The 20,484-nt window shown below is 31.9% G+C and overlaps 2 protein-coding genes across 2 annotated transcripts; one reads left to right on the plus strand and one right to left on the minus strand.

The window, feature by feature from the left end:
- Nucleotides 1-4,092: 4,092 nt before the first annotated feature.
- Nucleotides 4,093-9,516, plus strand: LOC120091002 (cell division cycle protein 48 homolog). Its single transcript, XM_039048767.2, has 9 exons — nucleotides 4,093-4,395; nucleotides 4,565-4,730; nucleotides 6,139-6,367; nucleotides 6,697-7,463; nucleotides 7,549-7,770; nucleotides 7,894-7,965; nucleotides 8,087-8,368; nucleotides 8,534-8,893; nucleotides 9,012-9,516. Exons 1-9 carry the CDS (start codon nucleotides 4,367-4,369, stop codon nucleotides 9,297-9,299), a joined length of 2,415 nt encoding a protein of 804 aa, XP_038904695.1. The 5' UTR covers nucleotides 4,093-4,366; the 3' UTR covers nucleotides 9,300-9,516.
- Nucleotides 9,517-15,203: 5,687 nt separating this feature from the next.
- On the minus strand, nucleotides 15,204-15,726 carry ROT4 (DVL family protein). The gene has a single exon (XM_039048495.2). It carries the CDS (start codon nucleotides 15,503-15,505, stop codon nucleotides 15,284-15,286), a length of 222 nt encoding a protein of 73 aa, XP_038904423.1. The 5' UTR covers nucleotides 15,506-15,726; the 3' UTR covers nucleotides 15,204-15,283.
- Nucleotides 15,727-20,484: the final 4,758 nt, after the last annotated feature.

Raw genomic sequence — 20,484 nt, forward strand, 5'->3', positions numbered from 1 at the left:
CGAGGCGCGGCAGCAGAAACGGATTTGCAGGGAGTGGCCGAATGGCAACCTCGGGTCGCAGCCGGAAGCCCATGCGTGAAGGTGCCAAACGGCTTGGGCAACGCTGTCCTGCGAACGCCAAATGGAGGAGACGGCTGATGACAGAAACCCACGCCGGCTTCAGATCCGTGAACGACGACGCGCAAAGGTGGGCGACTTAAACCGGCTGAACGGATCCTCGGCGGTGTGGCTGAAGACGCGACCTGTTGGGGCGCTGAAAGAACTGGAAAAGCGGCAGCTCTTCGTGGCGACGATGACTGGCTTCAACAGCGCTAGAGTGGCCGCACGGCTGAGGAAAGAGAGAGAAAATAAATTCTATTTTTCTTTTTCTTTTACCTTCCCACATGTATAAATATAAATATAACTCAACCTTTTTCCTTTCCCTTTTAAAATTTCAAATTCCCCATTCCTCTTCCAAAAATATATATACATATAAATATATTTTCTTTTAAATCTTCCAACAAACAAATTTCATAAATAGTCAAATTTTCAAATGCAAGTCAAATTAAAATTTAATTAATTTCTAATAATTAGATTGGATGTATCTTAACCAAATACATAAATCTCTAATCCTGATTTATTCAAGTAGTCCAACACAAATTAAGGCTTAATTACAAAATAAATTAAAGCTTAATTACAAAACAAATTGGGGCATTACACTTTTATCCTCAAGTCAAATTAAATTAAGAATAAAATCTCAAATTAAAATTTGGTCATATTCCAAATTTTATCCCAAATTCGAGTTAAATTTATGTATTAAATTTATAGTTCAAATTCAAGAACAAATATATTTGAATTTCGATTCCAACTTTATATTTTTTCGAGATTCATTCACCATATGTGTGCATAAATCTCGAAAATAGACATTTATTGAAAGAGAAATTTGAGTGGTTTTATCATAACCATTGAATATTAATTTGACCAATGTGATATTATTATTTGAGTTAAAGTCCAACTAAACCCAAAAATTGACTGAATTTGACCCAAATGTCAAATCTAAACTAATTGGGCCCAAAGACCATACCCATAGATCAATCAAGCCCAAGTCCAACTAATTAGGCTTCAACTCTGCGAAAACGTGGAACAAACAAATTTTTATCTATCTTGTCACCTTTTTATATAATATATTGTTTACTAATATATATATATATAATATTATTTATTAAAATTAAAATTACTAATATTGAACTTAATTAATTAAAAATGACAAGTATTAGATTATAACTATTATGCCATTCATTAAATATATTAATTGGCTATTCTTAATGATAAATTATTTAATTTTCCGATATTTATAATAAAATTATTACTTTAATTAATTATTTTTAATAAATATATTAGATGATATTTATTATTTAATTAATTAATCTATTAAATTTATATAAGATTGTCAGGGTTAATTTCATAAATTAAATATAAACATAATTTTTGTTCATAAAATTTGATAGCATTTCTCATCCAAACACAATATCTTTGATTTTCAAACATCCTATTTTTACACATCTCATTTATATACAACTTTTTTATTTTCAGTCATCTCTAAAACATTATACCAAACAGATTCCTTAGAAGTTTAGAAATATAATTTAAATCAACCACATTCAAAGGTATTTTTGATAATTTAACCTTTTATTTCCAAAAGCATCCTTCCTCAGAAACCAAAGTCAAGTCATCTTCTGATTAGTTACCATTTATATCTATGTATTTGTTCTTTTTTCCTCTCCCCTACTTTTCAAGGTCTAAACTGGTAGTTTTCATTTTTGTTTTTTTGTCAAATCTGTTTCAGATCAAGTTTGCCCCTTTTTGGGTAGTAGATAGTAGAAATCTCAACTAATTAACTATATATAGTTTTGTAATTCTAATATCTAAAAGTATATATCCAAAAATAAATCTGTCATTACATTGAATTGAGACTAGTTGTATATTTCTTTTAAATTCAAGACCCTATCTTTTTTTTTTCCCTTCATTTCTTGGGGGAAAAACCTTTAATCTTAATAGAGATCCAATTTTATAATTATCAAAAAATTATCCTTACAAGAGAAATTCTCATAATTGATTTGTTTGCATAAATTACCTTACCCATTAATTCATTTAAATTTATTGGTATTCCAAATAAACAATAGGTAAAAAGAAAAAAAAAATTCTTACATTAAATACAAGAGTTTTTTTCTTTGTTTTTATTTATTTATTTGTTCGTTCTTTTACCGACGGTAAGAATTTTTATTAGTATAGTATGAACACTATGGCTATGCTCTTGTTGGCATATAATATATATATTATTGAAGGCTCTAGAATAGCAATAAATGTTATCCTTATAAATTTTCTTTGAACAATTTAAGCCCGTTTGACAACCATTTGATTTTTTTTCTTTTATTTTTGTTTTTTTTTAAAAAAAAATTAAGCTTATTTCATCAATTTTTATGATTTGTATCTTTCTTAAGTCATTCTTAGCCAAATTCTAAAAATATAAACAACTTTTTGAAAGTTACTTTTTTTTAGTTTTCAAAGTTTGCCTTAGAGGTAAAATTAGTCATAGACTTAATTTAAAAAATTGGTTACTAAACGTAATCTTAGTTAAACATTCACTTACTAAAATCAACCCATCTGACCAGATATTTATACCCACCAAATCACTATGAAACTATATTAAAGGAGGTGATCAATTGTCAATTATTAAGACTTCGTTTGATTTTGCATAAAAAAAAATGAAAATGAAAAAGACACACTGTTTGATAACTTTCTAAATTTAGATTTTTTTTAGTTTTTGAAAATTAAGGTTATAAAAACTACTTTCATAATTGATTAAATTCTTTTAAACAAATTAAAATTGATTTTTTTTTAGAATCTAGTTAAAAAATTAGTTCTCGATTGATAACTTTTGGTTTTTAAAAATTAAACCTATAAATACATATTATAGTTTTAAATTTATTACTTTGTTATCTACTTTTGACTATTTATTTTTAAAAAAATCAAGTTAAATTTTGAAAATAAAAAAAAATAATTTCTAAAAAAGTTTTTTTTTTTAAATGATAAAACTACTGAAAATATTTTCAATATATAAATAGGGTTGACAAAGGGGCCGAGATGGGCAGGGGAGGGTTCCCTATCCCCGTCTTCAATGGGGGATTTTGCCCATCTTCGCCAGGGAAATGAATCCCTACGGGTACCCATTCCATGTTTTCCCTTTTGTTTCCTATGAGAATTTTTTTTTTTTTTTTTAAAAAAAAAATTCTTTTCCTAAAATTTTCTTTGGTTTGAGGTTGAATACTTTAGTTGGACTTAGATTAAGCTAAATTAAAAACTAGGTTAAAGGTGAATAGTTAAATATATATATATAGAGAGAGAAAATATATATATTTAAAAATCTAATTGGAGCGGGATCCGGGTCGGAGACAGGATGGGGATACCTTTCTCGTCTCCACTCTTCGCCAACCCTATATATATAGTAAAATGCTATTGTCTATCCATAGACACTGATAGACATTATAGATGTCTATCAGTGTCTATTGATAAATAATGACATTTTGTTATATTTGTAAACAACGACTCATTTTTCTATATTTGAAACATCCTTTTGTACCGATGAAGAAATCCAAGAAAAAGTGAAATTAGAAGTGTTACCTCATCCTAAACAGACTCAAGAATGGCAGTAAGTAGGTCCATGAGAGTTCAATTGAGGTGTGGGCAGAGAAATTGAGCCTTAAGAAAATTATGATCATAATCCCGAAAGGATGAGAAGACCTCGTGATATATAGAACATAACACTAGTATAACATAAGTTCATCTTCTTCCTGAATTGCTTACTAACATCACACCGAATTGTTGTTTTGACTATTTTATAAATGACCTCCATCAAGAGTTGCAAACTAAAAAGTTGATAGGAAGTATACTTAATTTTCAAAAATAAAAATAAAAGATAAAGTATTTGCCAAACGGATCCTTAAATATTCTATTAGCAAAAATGAAAACTAACAAATATATATATACATACATACATGTACCCACGTATACATATAGCACACATATATTAAAAGATTATTTTAAAGGATTATTAAAGGAAAACATAATTCAAATTGGATTGGTAATTGGTTGGAGATAGAAAAGAAAACGTTTTAAATAACCAAAAAAGAAAAAAAAAGAAAAAAAAAGAAAAAGGAAAAAAAAAACATTTCTTTCCGAACAAGAAAAAAGGGCGAAATCTCTCGTCTTCTTCAGGTACAAATATCGCAAATCGTCAGAAGATTTTACCCAAATTCTCAGTGTCGCAACTTCGACGGAAATTTTCTCCTTTTGATTCTCTTTGCCTCTTCCTCCATTTCTGCCGATTATGGCCAATCAACCTGAATCCTCTGATTCGTAAGTCCATTTCTTCATTTCTTTCTTTCTTTCTTTCTTTCTTTCTTTTTCCATTTCCAGATCCGCATTTTCTTCTTCGATTCACTTCTCTTTCAAATCCTACCTTTTCCCATCTGATGATGTTCTTACAATCTTCTTGAAATTTTTCGTTTGTTTTGTGTTTCTTCAGCAAGGGTACCAAGAGGGACTTTAGCACCGCCATTTTGGAGCGGAAGAAGGCCCCAAATCGTCTTGTTGTTGATGAAGCTATCAACGATGATAACTCCGTGGTCGCTCTTCATCCTGATACCATGGAGAAGCTTCAACTCTTCCGTGGAGATACGATCCTCATTAAGGTCCGTCTTGTTCTCTTTGTAGTTTAATGTTTCTCATTAGATAAGAGCTATTTACCGTATATTCTTCTGATTATAACCCTTATGGATTTGGGAATTTCTGTTCGATTCTTTGAAGTTTTAAGTTTGTAGAATACCTGAGGATTCGGATATACCATTTTCGTCCCGGATGGGGAATTTTATTTTTTTATTTTATTTCTTCTGCGTGTTTCTTTTGGGCTTTTGGGTTTCCGTTCGACATTCATTCTAGATAGTGAAATATATTATATACATAAGAGTTCTTTTTCTTTTTCTCCATTTGACTATGCGAGTTCTTTTCGAGGTTGCTAATAGTTGTGAATACGAGTGTTGAGTCTTAATATATTTCAATTCAATTAATTGTTTGTGGGTTCTCCGCGGGGTCCTCCATCTGATACACTTTCGAAGAGGTTGTGAAAGTCGGCATTTCAGCTCTATGATATTGGAATTTAGATGTTTTACACAATGTTTTACACAAGGACTAAGGTAGTAATCTGTAAGTGGGCCATAATAAACTTTCCCTATAGTTGCAGATATCTGTGATACGTAAAATAAGTTGAAGAATGGTGGAAATATTAAATATATTGGAAAAGTTGAGGAAGTTTTGAAAGAATCGTGTGGAGTTCGAAGATGTGGCCAATTATTATTACCGTTTGTTCTTTTTAACTTTTAGGTCTTCTCATCATTAATCACTATTTCTTGGCTTCTAGAATTGTAATGAAAATATAATGCATTTTAAAGGTTTTACGTTTTCTGTGATTTAGGATCGCTTAACTGCATTATACAAACTTTAACTGGTTTTAAATTTGCATTTTAGATTTATACTCTTCTGATTTAGCAAACACTAGATACATGAAAATGTGACACTATGATTAACAAAAGGGACGGACTTGTGACTTGCTGTATGCTATAACGTTAGAAGCCTGTTAAAACTACCTAAGAAGCCTGTTGCTGACGGGTTGGTGTCACACCTGTTGAACTTGAACAAGCATCCTACACTTGTTATCACAATAGACATGTGTTAAATACTGGTTGTACAAAGTGAATTTGAGTACAACAATCAATTTAAGGTGCTAACCTAGAGTGAGAGAACACAATCCATAAGGTCAGGATTCTCTCTTTCATCATGTCCTGCATGTCCTTGGTTTGGGATGAAAAGTTAGAACGACGTTAAGTCAATCCTATGATAATGTATTGGAATCTTCTGAACTGAAAAATACACCTTATTGCTCGTCTTTCTATTCAATCACTGCAATATTCATAATAGGTTCTGAAATAATTACATGTTGGAGACTTGTGATTGGTTTTTTCCCCCTTTTCTAATTTTAATGGGAGGGACCTGCAATTATAATTTCCCAGTTATACTTATTTTTACATTGTATTTTGGATTCAGGGTAAAAAGAGGAAAGACACGATATGTATTGCTCTTGCTGATGATACATGTGATGAACCTAAAATAAGGATGAACAAGGTCGTGAGAAGCAATCTTAGGGTTAGGCTTGGTGATGTTGTCTCTGTGCACCAATGTGCTGATGTTAAGTATGGAAAGCGTGTTCACATCCTTCCTGTGGATGATACTATTGAAGGGGTTACTGGAAATCTTTTTGACGCTTATTTGAAACGTAAGTTTCCCATGTTCAGCTTCCTTCATATATTATACATATGTGGTTTCATATGTTTGACATCCTATGTCTTTTCTCCTCTCCCATACGCATAAGAATTTTCAGCACACTCTTGTGAGCTTCAAGCATTTCATTTATCTCGTAGTTATATCTATTTTTGGCATATGCATGCAGCATGCATGATCTTGGCCTTTCTGATTTCAATCTGTACTTCAGTACTCTAAGATGCATATTTGGAATATCCACTAATTGCATGCCTGCGTTTATATCTAACTTCACAAAATTGTAATATATCATTTCAAGACTGTCCAACTATCTTCTATTTGCAGCCTATTTCTTGGAGGCATATCGCCCTTTGAGGAAAGGTGACCTCTTCCTTGTGAGGGGGGGAATGAGGAGTGTAGAGTTCAAGGTTATTGAGACTGATCCAGCTGAATACTGTGTGGTAGCCCCAGACACAGAGATCTTTTGTGATGGGGAGCCCGTGAAAAGGGAGGATGAGGATAGATTAGATGAAGTTGGTTATGATGACGTTGGTGGTGTCAGGAAACAAATGGCTCAGATTCGTGAATTGGTCGAGCTGCCATTAAGGCATCCACAGCTGTTTAAATCAATTGGTGTGAAGCCTCCCAAGGGAATTTTGCTGTATGGACCCCCAGGGTCTGGGAAGACTTTGATTGCACGTGCTGTTGCAAATGAAACTGGTGCATTTTTCTTCTGTATCAATGGACCAGAGATCATGTCAAAGTTGGCTGGTGAAAGTGAAAGTAACCTCAGAAAAGCTTTTGAGGAAGCGGAGAAAAATGCACCGTCTATTATTTTTATTGATGAAATCGATTCAATTGCTCCCAAGAGAGAGAAGACCAATGGGGAAGTTGAGCGAAGGATTGTCTCACAGCTACTGACCCTCATGGATGGACTGAAGTCTCGTGCTCATGTCATTGTGATTGGGGCTACAAATCGACCCAACAGCATCGACCCAGCTTTGAGAAGATTTGGAAGATTTGATAGGGAAATAGACATTGGCGTTCCTGATGAAGTTGGGCGTCTGGAAGTTCTACGGATTCATACTAAAAACATGAAGCTCGCTGAAGAAGTCAGTTCCCCTATAATTTTATTTTTCTTTCATTTTTGGTGATAACTAAGAGTTAATTGAAGTCTGTGAATTCTGTATAATTCAGGTTGATTTGGAGAGGATTGCTAAAGATACACATGGCTATGTTGGTGCTGATCTGGCAGCTCTCTGTACTGAGGCTGCTCTTCAATGCATCAGAGAGAAGATGGATGTAATTGACTTGGAAGATGACTCTATAGATGCTGAGATACTCAACTCAATGGCAGTTACAAATGAGCATTTTCAGACAGCTCTTGGAACCAGCAACCCATCAGCCCTCCGTGAAACAGTAAGTAGTACTACTACTTATTCACGTTCAAACGACTGTCAATGCTGCTGATGTCTTAGTATTTCACCACCCTTCAGAATGTCCGTCTGGATGTAGCCTAATGCCTTGAGTTTTGTTGAGCAGGTTGTTGAAGTACCTAACGTTTCATGGGAGGATATTGGAGGTCTTGAGAATGTTAAGAGAGAGCTTCAAGAGGTAAATTATACTACTATTATTATCATTATTATTTTGTATTGCACAATACTCTTCTAAACCTCTTCTATTTTCACAGAGATAATATTTGTTCATTTTTTGACTTTTTTTTATTTGTATGCAGACGGTGCAATATCCAGTTGAACATCCTGAGAAGTTTGAGAAATTTGGGATGTCGCCCTCAAAAGGAGTTCTTTTCTATGGCCCCCCTGGATGTGGAAAGACTCTTCTGGCAAAGGCCATTGCAAATGAATGTCAAGCAAACTTTATTAGCGTCAAGGGCCCAGAGTTGCTCACAATGTGGTTTGGAGAGAGTGAGGCCAATGTTCGTGAAATCTTTGACAAGGCCCGCCAGTCTGCTCCTTGTGTCTTGTTCTTTGATGAACTTGACTCAATTGCTACCCAAGTGCGTTTCATTGTTTATGGATGAAGATCTTTTCATTTTTCGTATTTGACAGAAGAAATAGCCTAGCAGTCACATGGATAATAGTGATTACATGTGCAAATATTAGCTTAATTTCCCTTTGGCGGGTTCTTAGACATTTTCTTTCTCATTGTCAATTACTTGCAGAGAGGTAGTAGTGTTGGGGATGCTGGAGGTGCTGCTGATCGTGTACTGAACCAACTTCTTACAGAAATGGATGGAATGTCAGCAAAGAAAACTGTTTTCATCATTGGTGCCACCAACAGACCAGACATTATAGATCCTGCTCTTTTACGTCCTGGACGTCTCGATCAGTTGATTTATATTCCTCTTCCTGACGAAGAATCTCGTCTTCAAATTTTCAAGGCTTGCTTGAGGAAATCTCCAATCTCAAAAGATGTGGAACTCAGAGCCCTTGCCAAGTACACTCAAGGCTTCAGTGGTGCTGATATTACAGAAATCTGCCAGCGTGCCTGCAAATATGCAATTAGAGAGAACATTGAGAAGGTTTTTTCTCCTACTTTCAAATGAACTTTCTTTTCTTTTCTTTATGTGTGAAGCCCAACCCCTCCCCCACTCCCAAAAGCCATCAGTAGTGATCATTGTAATCAATGCTCTTTTGCAGGACATTGAGAAGGAGAGGAGGAAAAGCGAGAACCCCGAGGCCATGGAGGAGGATGCTGATGATGAAGTGGCTGAGATCAAGGCTGCACACTTTGAGGAATCTATGAAGTATGCTCGAAGGAGTGTCAGTGATGCCGACATCCGTAAATACCAGGCATTTGCGCAAACACTTCAGCAGTCAAGAGGGTTTGGGGCTGAGTTCAGGTTCGAGCAGAGCTTGGCACCAACTGCATCCGACCCATTTGCAGCTTCTGCTGGTGGGGCTGATGAAGATGATCTCTATAACTAGCACGGCATTTAGGTTCCAACCCCATTTATGCTTTAGACTTGGTAGTATGATATAACTTCATATGGATCGCTTTTTGATTGGACAGAATCCTGAAGCCAAACGGTTGGATTGAAAGAAAGGAGAAAATCATTTTGTTAACCCATAATTTCTTTATGGGTTGCTAAAACGCTGAACATATTCTATTTGAATGTGATTATCATTTACATCATTCTTGACACACGAATGTTGATTTTCACCTCAATTGCTTACAATAATAATATAATCTTTGTCGGGTTCTTTATGACACTTCACATGTACAGGTTCTTCTGGAGAGATCAAAATATTCTCTCCAAATATAGGGAATAATTGTACAGATGATCCAAGAATTAGGTCCAAAATGTCAAATAATCAAAATGTTAAAAAAACATCAAATGATCTTTTGTTGATTTCATAGACAAGTAAATTTATGGTATTGTCCTTTTATATATTTTTATTTTTCTTTCTTCTTCTCTAGATCACTTGTTTTTTCCCCTCCTTTTCACGTTGTCTTCTCTTTTCTTGGATTTTTTCTTTTTCACATCTTCATCTCCACGAGCCTTTTTCTTCGATTGAGTTTGTTTCCTTCTTCACATCTTCATCTCCGTGAGTCTACTTCTCAAGTATGACCACACCACCTCTGGTGGACGAGAGTGAGATTCTTCAACTTCTCCTCTACACATCTTCTCCAACATGGTGAGTCCAAGTGAGCACGAGTATATTTTGGTAATTTTACTCGAATTTGACGTCAGCAAAGGGTCGGCATTTTCTTTAAAAAACTGGGTCGTTTGATATTTTTGGGTCACCCATACAAATTTTTTCAAAATATAGTCTAGTAGTCTAGATATTGATTTTTAGTATTTTATTATTGGAGGGGCTGCCATATCCTTGAAATTGCATATAGGGTTATGGACTTGAAGTTATGTATTGGACTGGAGGGTGGTCAGAAAGGGCGAGACTGGAAATTAACATGAACTGAAGGGGGCTCAAAGATAGGAACACATATGAAAGGCTTGAAATGTGTTGGAGAGTTTTAGAGTCGTGGTTAAGCCGACCAATTTGAAAATTTAGCATAGAAGAACAAATTATTAAATCCGTTGATTTGTGTGCCCAAAGCAAAGCAGAACTCAGGACACCAAAATGTGGTTCTTCATTTCCCAAAATTTCTAGGTAAATGGATTACTTAAAACCTGGCTGCAAGTTTTCATAATTTATAATTGTGCGATGGATTTCTGAAATTAAGATCTATTACGTAAATTGATTTAATTCCAATTAGTTTAATAATTAATAATTTCATCTCTATCATTGATGAACAATTTGAATTTAAGTCACGTTTAGAATGAAAAATTGTGTAAATGTAATAAATTTTCATTGATGAATCAATTGTGATGGACTTTAATCATAAAGGTCATTAGATGAACACGTTTACTTGATCATTTGTAAACGTAATTAAATATTAGCAAATAACATATCAAAATTTTGAATTTTTTCTTTTATCATTCTTTATTGATATCCAAAATTTTGAATTTTCTTTCAATAAAAAATAACATTCCAAAATTTTGGATTTTTTTGGGTTTTTTTTATCGATACCCTTACTAAAATATAACATCCCAAATTTTTATATATTTTTTTTATATCGTTGGCTTTATTGAGCACATAACATTTTAACATTTTATTTTTTGAATTTTTTTTATCTATAAACAAATACCATCCCAAAATTTTGGATTTTTTAACATAGGTAATAAAATCCAGATTCTTTTTTGTCAAGCAAATAACATAAAAAAAAAAAAAAATTATATTTTTAGATTTTTTTAGCATATATTTTCAGCAAATAACACTCTAAAATTTTAGATTTTTTAAGATTTTTAATTCATCGAGCAAATAAAACCTCAAAATTTTAAATTTATTTATTTATTTTTGTTATAGACCAAATAACATCTATGACAATAGATCAATAACAATGTTTTTCTTTTTGTTTTTTTTATTTTTTTTTCTTTTATCGATAAAATGGGTTGAGGTTAACGTAACAAATAAAATTCCAAATTTTGGATTTTTTTTTATCAAGCATAACATTCCGAAATTGGATTTATCTTGGATTGTTGATACTATTTTAGATAAAACCATACTACCATCAATAGAATCAGTTAAATCATTAAAAACATTTTAAAAATATGGTAATTTTCAAAAGTAATCTGATTGATCACCTTTAAATCTTCAATTATATTCAATATTTGATTACAGATTTCATGGTACAACACACATTTTATTACGATTACAAAATACGAGTAAACAACAAATTTAATCAAATGGGACCTACATTTTAAGTTGCAGTTGATGAATTACCTTACCATTACCGAAAACGTGGCCTTAGTTCTAACCTAACCTTTATTCCCAAATTTGATATGTTTCGAGTATGCTTCTAAACTTTATAAGATTTTAATTTTCAATCCTGAACATTCAAATTTGTTCTAAGGGATATCTTTAATAATAGCCAAAGTTAAAAATGTTCTCGTCGATGATAAGGTTGAGGACTCAATTTCAAGGAAATATTGGTTCTACAAGAAAAAAAGAAGAGAAAATATTTAAACAACTTTTTATTTAAAAAAAATCAAATTAATATGAGAAACATTTAGATAATTATTTTAAATGACAACTCTTAGAAATACTTTCAAATATAACACATACTAATAGATACTAAACATTTTATTATATTTGTAAATAAGTTGTTTTATTGTTTGTTTATATTTGAAAACAATCCTAAATATTTTGTACTCTAAAACAAATTAATATGCATATTGTTTATATTATATTTACCTCATTAGGATATTGTTGTTCAATTCTTATATTTCATGGATTCTTTTACGACAAAAAATTCATGATTCACACCTCACGTAGATATCAAATTTATAGTAATGTAAAAATATTGATAGGTTACAAAAATTTAATTCCACTATGCTAATAAAAAAGCAAAAAAAAAGGTCCGACTTTTTATGTGAAAGCACACGTGCATGGGCACTAGGAAAGGTCATGCTTGGTTCGTACGTATAACAACATTGTCACCAGTTGTAGCTCTGATCCTCAATTATATAAAAATTCTTTTTTAGGCCCATTTTTTTTCATTATTATTTCTTTTTAATTTTTCAACGTTTGCAGATTGCACGTGTTCATCTTACAAATGGGTCCCCCCTCTTTTATTCACCAGAAGATTTCTAATAACCCCATTATAATTTTCCTTTCCCCCTCCCCCCCTCCAATTTCATTTATTTATTTTTAAGAGCCTGCTGTTTGGGTTTGGTCAGACAAGGTTTATTAATACAGCCAAATTCAAAATGTATTTATGATGGATATGTCTTTCTCTAATCTGTGGAGAATCTGTCTCCTATTCTCTCCAACATTATTTCAACATACATAGTGTGCAATTTGTCTATTTTTCTTATCATTACATCTTATCAAATATGCATTTTTTTAATTCTACTATGAATTATTCAAATTAAAAATTACTATTTTTTTATTTTGAATCATTCAGCTTTCATTAGAGTATAGTTCAACGGATTAAGTCATATATATATCGATCGACATTATGATTTAAAACTCGAACATTAAAAGATGAGGCAAAATGATGAATTTAGTTTGGGGAAATTCTTGAAAGTAATGTAAAAAGAAAAAGGGGTAAGGAAAAGAGGAAGCTTTTAGCTAGAAAGGGAGGGTTTTAAGGAGAGGAAAAAAGAAAATGAAATGGTGGAGAATTGGAATGGGGCCCCAAGAAAGATATTGAAATTTCAATAATAAAAAAGAAAAAGAGCTGAGGATGAAGTGTGTGTGGTGGATATTATGCATTTTAGAAGGCCACACGAGAGGAGAGAAAAAGCTTTGCAGCCAAACCGTACATACTACTCCCATCTCTTTCACCCTCAACGATTCTTGCTGTCGGCGACCTCTCGAAAACCCTAATCTCGAATCATATCTTTCTCTATATCTCTATAATGATATGATATTCTTGTATAATTTTGGATAGATATTAGAAGAATTATAAGATGTTTTAGAATTAAAAATGTTTACAAAAGTGATGAGCCCATCGAGTAATATAAAAGAAGTTTATAACTGTGTTTCAAGTCATTTTTGTTTGAAACACTTTAAATTTGGCTGTACTAACTCTAGAATTAATTTTTTTTATTTTTTTATTTTCTCTAGTTGGAAGGGGGGAGAACATTGTGAATAGTACACAAAAGCTTTTTTACATAATGGATTGCTTCTATTGAGTTGTGGTTTTTCTCCAAGTTTGGAGTTTTTCATGTAAATCCTTATGTTTCTTAGTTTTATTATTTTCTTTAATTTTGTCTATTTATTTCTATAGTAAAAGTGAGAGGTTTTTATCAACAATTATATCTTTTAGTTCCAACTTCGTTGCTTAAACTTACTTTTGATGACCCTACCAATAAAGATATTGTCCTTATTTTTTTATTTAACATTTTTTTAACATGTCTGTGTTTCTAAAAATATTAAGAGGAGTCTGTAGCAACGAGCAAAGTTCTTTTAGTGTAACAAGTAGTTAAGTTTGAAGAGTTGTTTAATTGTGGAACCTACAATATAAAGAGTTAATAAGCCAGGATGAAAAATTGATGTTTTCAATCATGGTGCGCACAAACTTCTTTAGCCAAACAAACACTCCATTCTCACAATTCGACTGTTTGGATCAAACATATCCTTAAATTTAATTTTACTTAAAAAGATTGAGTTATGCTTTATTATTTATTTTTTTTCATCTCAATCAATCAATTTATAGAAAAGAAAAGTACAGCTGAAAGAGCTGGGGATGAGACATGGTGGCTGATGGGTTTGAGGGAACAAGAGTGTTTGCCATCATACTTTAAAATATACACATTTCAAATCAAATCAATCAAGTTGCATTTATTTATAAGTGCTCTAAACTATTGTTAGTGCCTTCTTTTCCAATAACAATTACAAAATTGGTCTCAATTTGTATTGCAAATAATATAATAAATGAAAATAAGATCTTGATTTAGTTTTACCATATTTTATATATATCTTATTTATCATTAAAAGAAATGGTTAAGTATGGCGCATGACTGTCATTTATCATCTTATTAGTAATGTCAGATGCACGTGGGAGAATAGAAACAAAATATTTTTTCCATACATATCTAATATAATAAATGACAACTACATTGTGACGTAACTATTTCCAATAAAATTTTAATGGATAGACGTTCTTAATTCAAATAATTTTGAAAGTGAAGAAAATACAAAAAGAAATGAATTTGAGAGGAGAGAGAATGAATGGGGAAACTAATAAAAAAAACTAATGAAGAAGATTAAAAGAGATTAAACTAAAGTAAGTAGAGACTCAGACAAGAGACTTGATAATGACGACCATTTCTTAAAAGTCTCATGTTTGAATTCTCACACGTCGTGTTATTGTACGGAAAAAAAAATACTAAAGAAAGAAACGGAGGAGAGACTAAGGGAGAGAGAACACACTCATATGAACTAAATAAAGGAAGAAATGGAAGGGAAGAAACTAAAAGAGACTAATTTTGAACAAAAGTATATCTACCCATGTTTTGGGAAAAAAATGGCATCTCAATCGAACCCATATGATCATAAACCAAAAGAAACAACCAAAAGATAAATTAAAGTAGAAGATATTATAGCCATTATTGGAATGAAAAAAAAAAAACAAATGACACCCCCCAAATAAAACCCATTTGAGAAATCAAAACTAAACCCATAAAAGAACATACCCACAAATAATCACAATAATAACTAGCTAAATAAATAATCTTTCACAACAATTTATATTACCTAAAATAAAATATCATACACATTTTATTCCAATATAGCTCACAATATATATAAAAATATATCTCACTCACTTACTCTATAAATGAAGAAAATATATATATATATATATATATATATATATATATATATATATATAATAAAAACTTTCAAGACTCTCCTCTTTCTCTCCAACAAACAAGCATAGCAATGCACCTTCTAAGAATATAAAATTTAGTCCTTTGTTTCTTCACCAAATTGTTACATTTTTCACCAAAAGACTTGCACTCACCACCTTCAAATCCATTATTATTATTTGCATTATCATTACCATTTTCTCCTCCTCCATTACTACTCAACCTTCTGCAATAGCTGCTGCTTTCTTTCATCATCTTCCTCCAAAAATGAAAAATAAAAACATCAAAAGATTGAAACTTTTTCTTCTGGGTCACCTCCAATTTGCCATAAACACCCAAAAAGGCCTTGTTTTTGCCTGTGGAATCTGAAAACGACTGCGTTTTGAGTTGATATATAAAGAAAAAAGAGTGGATTTTGAGGGTTTTAAGAGTGGAATTTATAGAAAGAGGAGAAGAGAACTTTGTAAGGCAAAAGAAAATTTAGTGTGTGAATGAGTTGGAAAAATAAGGCAAAAATATTATAGAATATTGGGCCAAAGGCCTTTTTTTCTTTTTTCTTTTTTAAAAAATAAAATTTAATACAAGCTTCTAGCTGGAAGCTGATCAGCTGCCAATGGCCCCACTCCCTCTCCTAGGGTTCTTATTCAATGCTTTTATTATTATTATTTTTCTTTCATTCAATCATTAAACGCTAGTGTCCTTATGTATAATTTTTCAAATTACTTTGCAGGAAAGCAATTAATTTTTGCCCTATGAAAATATCATCAAGGGACTATTTTGGACAGCGAGTGAAATTGTTTAATTTAGAAGAATTTTAAAGTTCAAGGTATTTTTGTGGGTCCCACAACTAAACATCTATCATTTCTCTCATTTTCTAGGGTTGTTTGATATATCTTTGTCATATTATATATATTGAACTATACAAAAGAAATGCTCAAAAAAAAAATAAAAAAAAAATTAATAAGAAGTTACTGTCGATGATAATGATAAAATGTTGTTTGAAGAATTTGCTTGTGGTCATCGTTAATTACATTTTCTTTTTCCTTTTTAAAATATATCCATATTTGTAATGGTTTATTCTTAAAAGGAAAAAAAAAAAAATCTTTTTCTTCACTCCAATACAGTATATTTAATAAACATTAATATTAAATTAAATTATACAAAATCTTCTAAACTTTTGAAGCAGGTTTCATTTATATTTTAGACTGAGCCTTTGAAATTTGAATTTTTTTTAAAAAAATTAGGAATGTTCTCTGAGAGATTTTTTTGTTTCAACAAGCCCTTCCAAGAATAATTAGAGCTCTCATGCAAATGGTCATCATTCACCCATTCACTCTAATCATTATGTTATATTCAGAATTTTTATTGACCACTAAGCCAATTCATTTATAATAATAGATAATATCATTTATGCCTTTTTTTTTTAAACACATAAGTTGTTACATAAATTTATATTCTTTAATTTAACAAAATATAAAATTGAAATAATGTTAAAATTTAAAGGTATGTATGAAACTTTTTGAGGCACAATTGAAACTCAACTACAAAATTTAAGGATACTTAAAATAATTTAAATATATAAATATAATTTAACCCTAAATATATTGCGTCACCCACATATTTACATTTTTTTTATTGGATGAAAAAAGACCTATTATTTTCTCGAGATATTGAATATTTTGATAATATTGAGGTATAATCATGAAATTGTGTGCATGTATTGTATATAAACTAGAATTGGTAAATACATACAACGTTATATAAAACTAAAAAAGTGACCAACTGACCAATTCAATTGGTATACGCTTTCCCAAACAATTATTGTAGCCACACGTGCATTTGTGTTCAATTTGATTGGTTTTCCACCCTGCAATAAATTCCCATGCTCTTTCGGTCAAAATATTGAATTTCCCATGTCCATTTCCCCCTTAAAATAATAATTATAACCGTGGTTTGAAATATCGACATCGATTGATCAAGATCTTGATTTTATGAAAATATCGATATTGATGAAATTTTTAAATAATTTGGAATTGTTTGTTTCAAGGATTGGGATTAGATGGATTAAACATCTTAAGCCAACCCTTATTTGAAACATGGACTTGCGAAATCATTTTCCCATGAGTTTAAATAGTAAACACTATTCAAACCCAGGGGTTATTCTTTTTTTTTTTTTTTTTTTTTTTTTTTTAAAAAAAATTTAATCTATGAAGTATGTCGGCCAACCTCCGGATACCACCTCCAGCGACCACCATCGACCAACTTCGGTTGCCACCCTCCAGCGATCGTCATCGGCCAACTCTGACAACCGCCTCCGACGATCGCCCTAGGCCAACTCTGGCCACCATCTCGACGACTGACCCTGACCAACTCTGGTCGCCACCTCGACGACCACTGCCAGCCAACTCGGCCAACTCTGGCCGCCACTTCGAGTACCGCTGCCGGCCCAACCCCGACCGCCATCTCAGTGATCGTCGTCGATCCAACTCTGGTCACCACCATGGTGACCGTCATCAGCAAATCTTTGGCCACCACCTCAATGACCATTGTCAGCCAACCTCCCATTGCCACCTTCAAGGACTGCCATCCCACAACCTTGAAAAGCATTAATAAAAACATTCTTAGTATATAACAAAGTAAACAATTTTGTATATAAAAACACTTATAAGAAAGAATTGCAATATATGTGTGTGTTTTTATTTTATTTTATTTTAATGAGTTTTTATCAAAGTTGTTTAAATAAAAATGAATTTTTTAAAAATATTTTTTTCGAAGTGATTCCAAACACACTATTGGACTGCAATTGTAGAAGTATATTTATTTAGACTATATGTGTAGAAAACCCTAATTTAATTTAATAACATTTTTTGTTGTTGGTTAATTTAACTTGTAATCATTTTTTAAATGTAAAGGTTTAAAATGTTAAAAACAACTTAGTACCAAATAAAAACTAAAACTCAAAATTTATGATTTTTTATTCCTCAAATGTAATTTGATAAAAAGAAAAATATAGTTTTCAATAATTAAATTTAATATTAAAATACTAGTTCATTTCAATTCTAAGTTAGCGTATTATGGTAAAAAAAAATTGATCATTTTCATATTAGTTAAAGTGACAAAAGTCTACGAAATTTTATTTCAAAATCTAGTAAAATTAAAATATCAAATTATTAAAACAATAGATTAAATAAAATTATAATTTTAGTTAAAAATCCCTATTTCATTTTTTTTTTAAAAAAATATTATTCCAATTTTTTTTTTGTTTATTTTAAACTTAGTTATATTAAAATAATTAAATTGACAAATTTAAACTTAAAATCTAACTAGTGATTAAATACAAGAATATCTTTCACAAACTAAATATTTATAAATATGCACTTCATTCCAATGCTATTTAAGCCTATACTCCAAACACTTCCAAAACTTGCCCTCCAAACACAATTTTCTTAAACTCAGACTACCTAAACCTCTCAGCCTAATCCCAGGTTTAAGATTCCAAACCTACGCGTCAAACGCCTTCTATGAGAATTAATGGAAGTTGTTATAATTAGTTAATAAAACTTTAATTGTGGCTTAATTAGCACTACTACCAAAACACAGTGTTTCTTGACGTTTTTAAATGTCAAGCGCCACTTTTCTTGATGTTTTAAGAAACGTCAAAGAATTCAGTGTCAAGAATGTCGATGTTCTTGACTAGGAAAAACGTCAAGAATAATTACACTTGACATTTTTGAAATATCAAGATATTGACGTTCTTTACAAATAAAAACATCAAGAACAGTTTCACTTGGCGTATTTGCAATGTCAAGTGCCATAGTTCTTGACATTTTAAAAACATCAAGACATCCAGTGTCAAGAATGTGGCCGTTCTTGACAATGAAAAAACGTCAAGATATATCATACTTGACATGTTAGAAATATCAAGAATATGAAAGTCCTTGACCTGTTAAATATGTCAAGAATATCTATAATATTGACATGTTCAATATGTCAAGCCTGCTTGTGATTTTCTTTAAAATTTTTTTGTAATCTTGACGTTTTTACCTATAATAGCTCCTGTATTTTGATCCAACCACTACATTTGGTATATATATGACATACATTCATCAATCAATAAACAATACGCGCATTTTCAATCTTATATATCAACCAAATTTCCACCAATATCTTTATCAAAAGCCCACTTCTTTAACATTGTCAATATTACAACCTCATGAAGCATTTCCAAGTTAAAAGAATATGGAAAACCCCATATGAACAATTCCAACATTATAGTCGACCCCATATGAACAATTTCAAAAGTATAACTATCAACTCCCTATATGAACACATTTCCTATTGTACAATCAACCCCCGTCCCCTTTATGAACAATTAAATAAAGTTACACCTAGCAACCCATATGAAGTAATCCTAGCCAACTCACAATCATGAATGAACAATACATTTACAGTCGATATGAAACAAACGGTTATGCAATCGATATAGAAATTACAACATGAAAAACTCAAATGAACAAAGAGAAAAACTCTATGAACATTTGAAGATACGTCTCCACGCTCCTTTGTGCACGATCGCTCGAACAACAGCAACCACGAACGCTCGATCTACACGACCGCAACACAAACATGAACTCTTCACACTCGTCTTCAACGATCGCCTCGATCATGAACTCTTCAGCAACACGAACGGCCTCCACAGAATCTCGACGGTGTCGAGTTGAGTATGACACCACCAACAAGGCTACCTTGATATTCTCGGTGTGAGAATCCAGAGGGTGGGCTTTGTTCGGACTTGGTATGAGGTAGACGAAGGAGGAAATACTGATCGTGTATACGACTAGGCAAGTGGGAGATGGTGGAGACCTATTGTATAGGTCGATGCCCAATCGTTTAGCTAAAGCTAAGTGATCGTCTAGCAAAAACTATTCGATCGTTTAGCTCGGTCTGTCGCCTACAGACACTCACGATCGTTTACTTTGGGCAAGTGATCGTTTAGCAAAACTATGCGATCGTTTAGTAAATACTTACAATCGTTTAGCTCGCCACTGCACGATCGTTTAGCTAGCCCAAGCCGTCGTTTAGTAAATCTGTGTTTACTTGATAACTTCATGAGATCCTTTTCTGCGAGAGAGAAAATTCAAAAAACTTTTTTATGAAAACTTTTCAACAGTTTGTCAATCTTACTAAAATTAGGAAAACCATTTTTCTTTTATCTCACGGTTACCATGAAAATC

This window comes from Benincasa hispida, chromosome 11 (genome assembly GCF_027475165.1).
Source record: "Benincasa hispida cultivar pf3 chromosome 11, pf3_genome.v1.1, whole genome shotgun sequence".
Taxonomy (NCBI): Eukaryota; Viridiplantae; Streptophyta; class Magnoliopsida; order Cucurbitales; family Cucurbitaceae; genus Benincasa; species Benincasa hispida.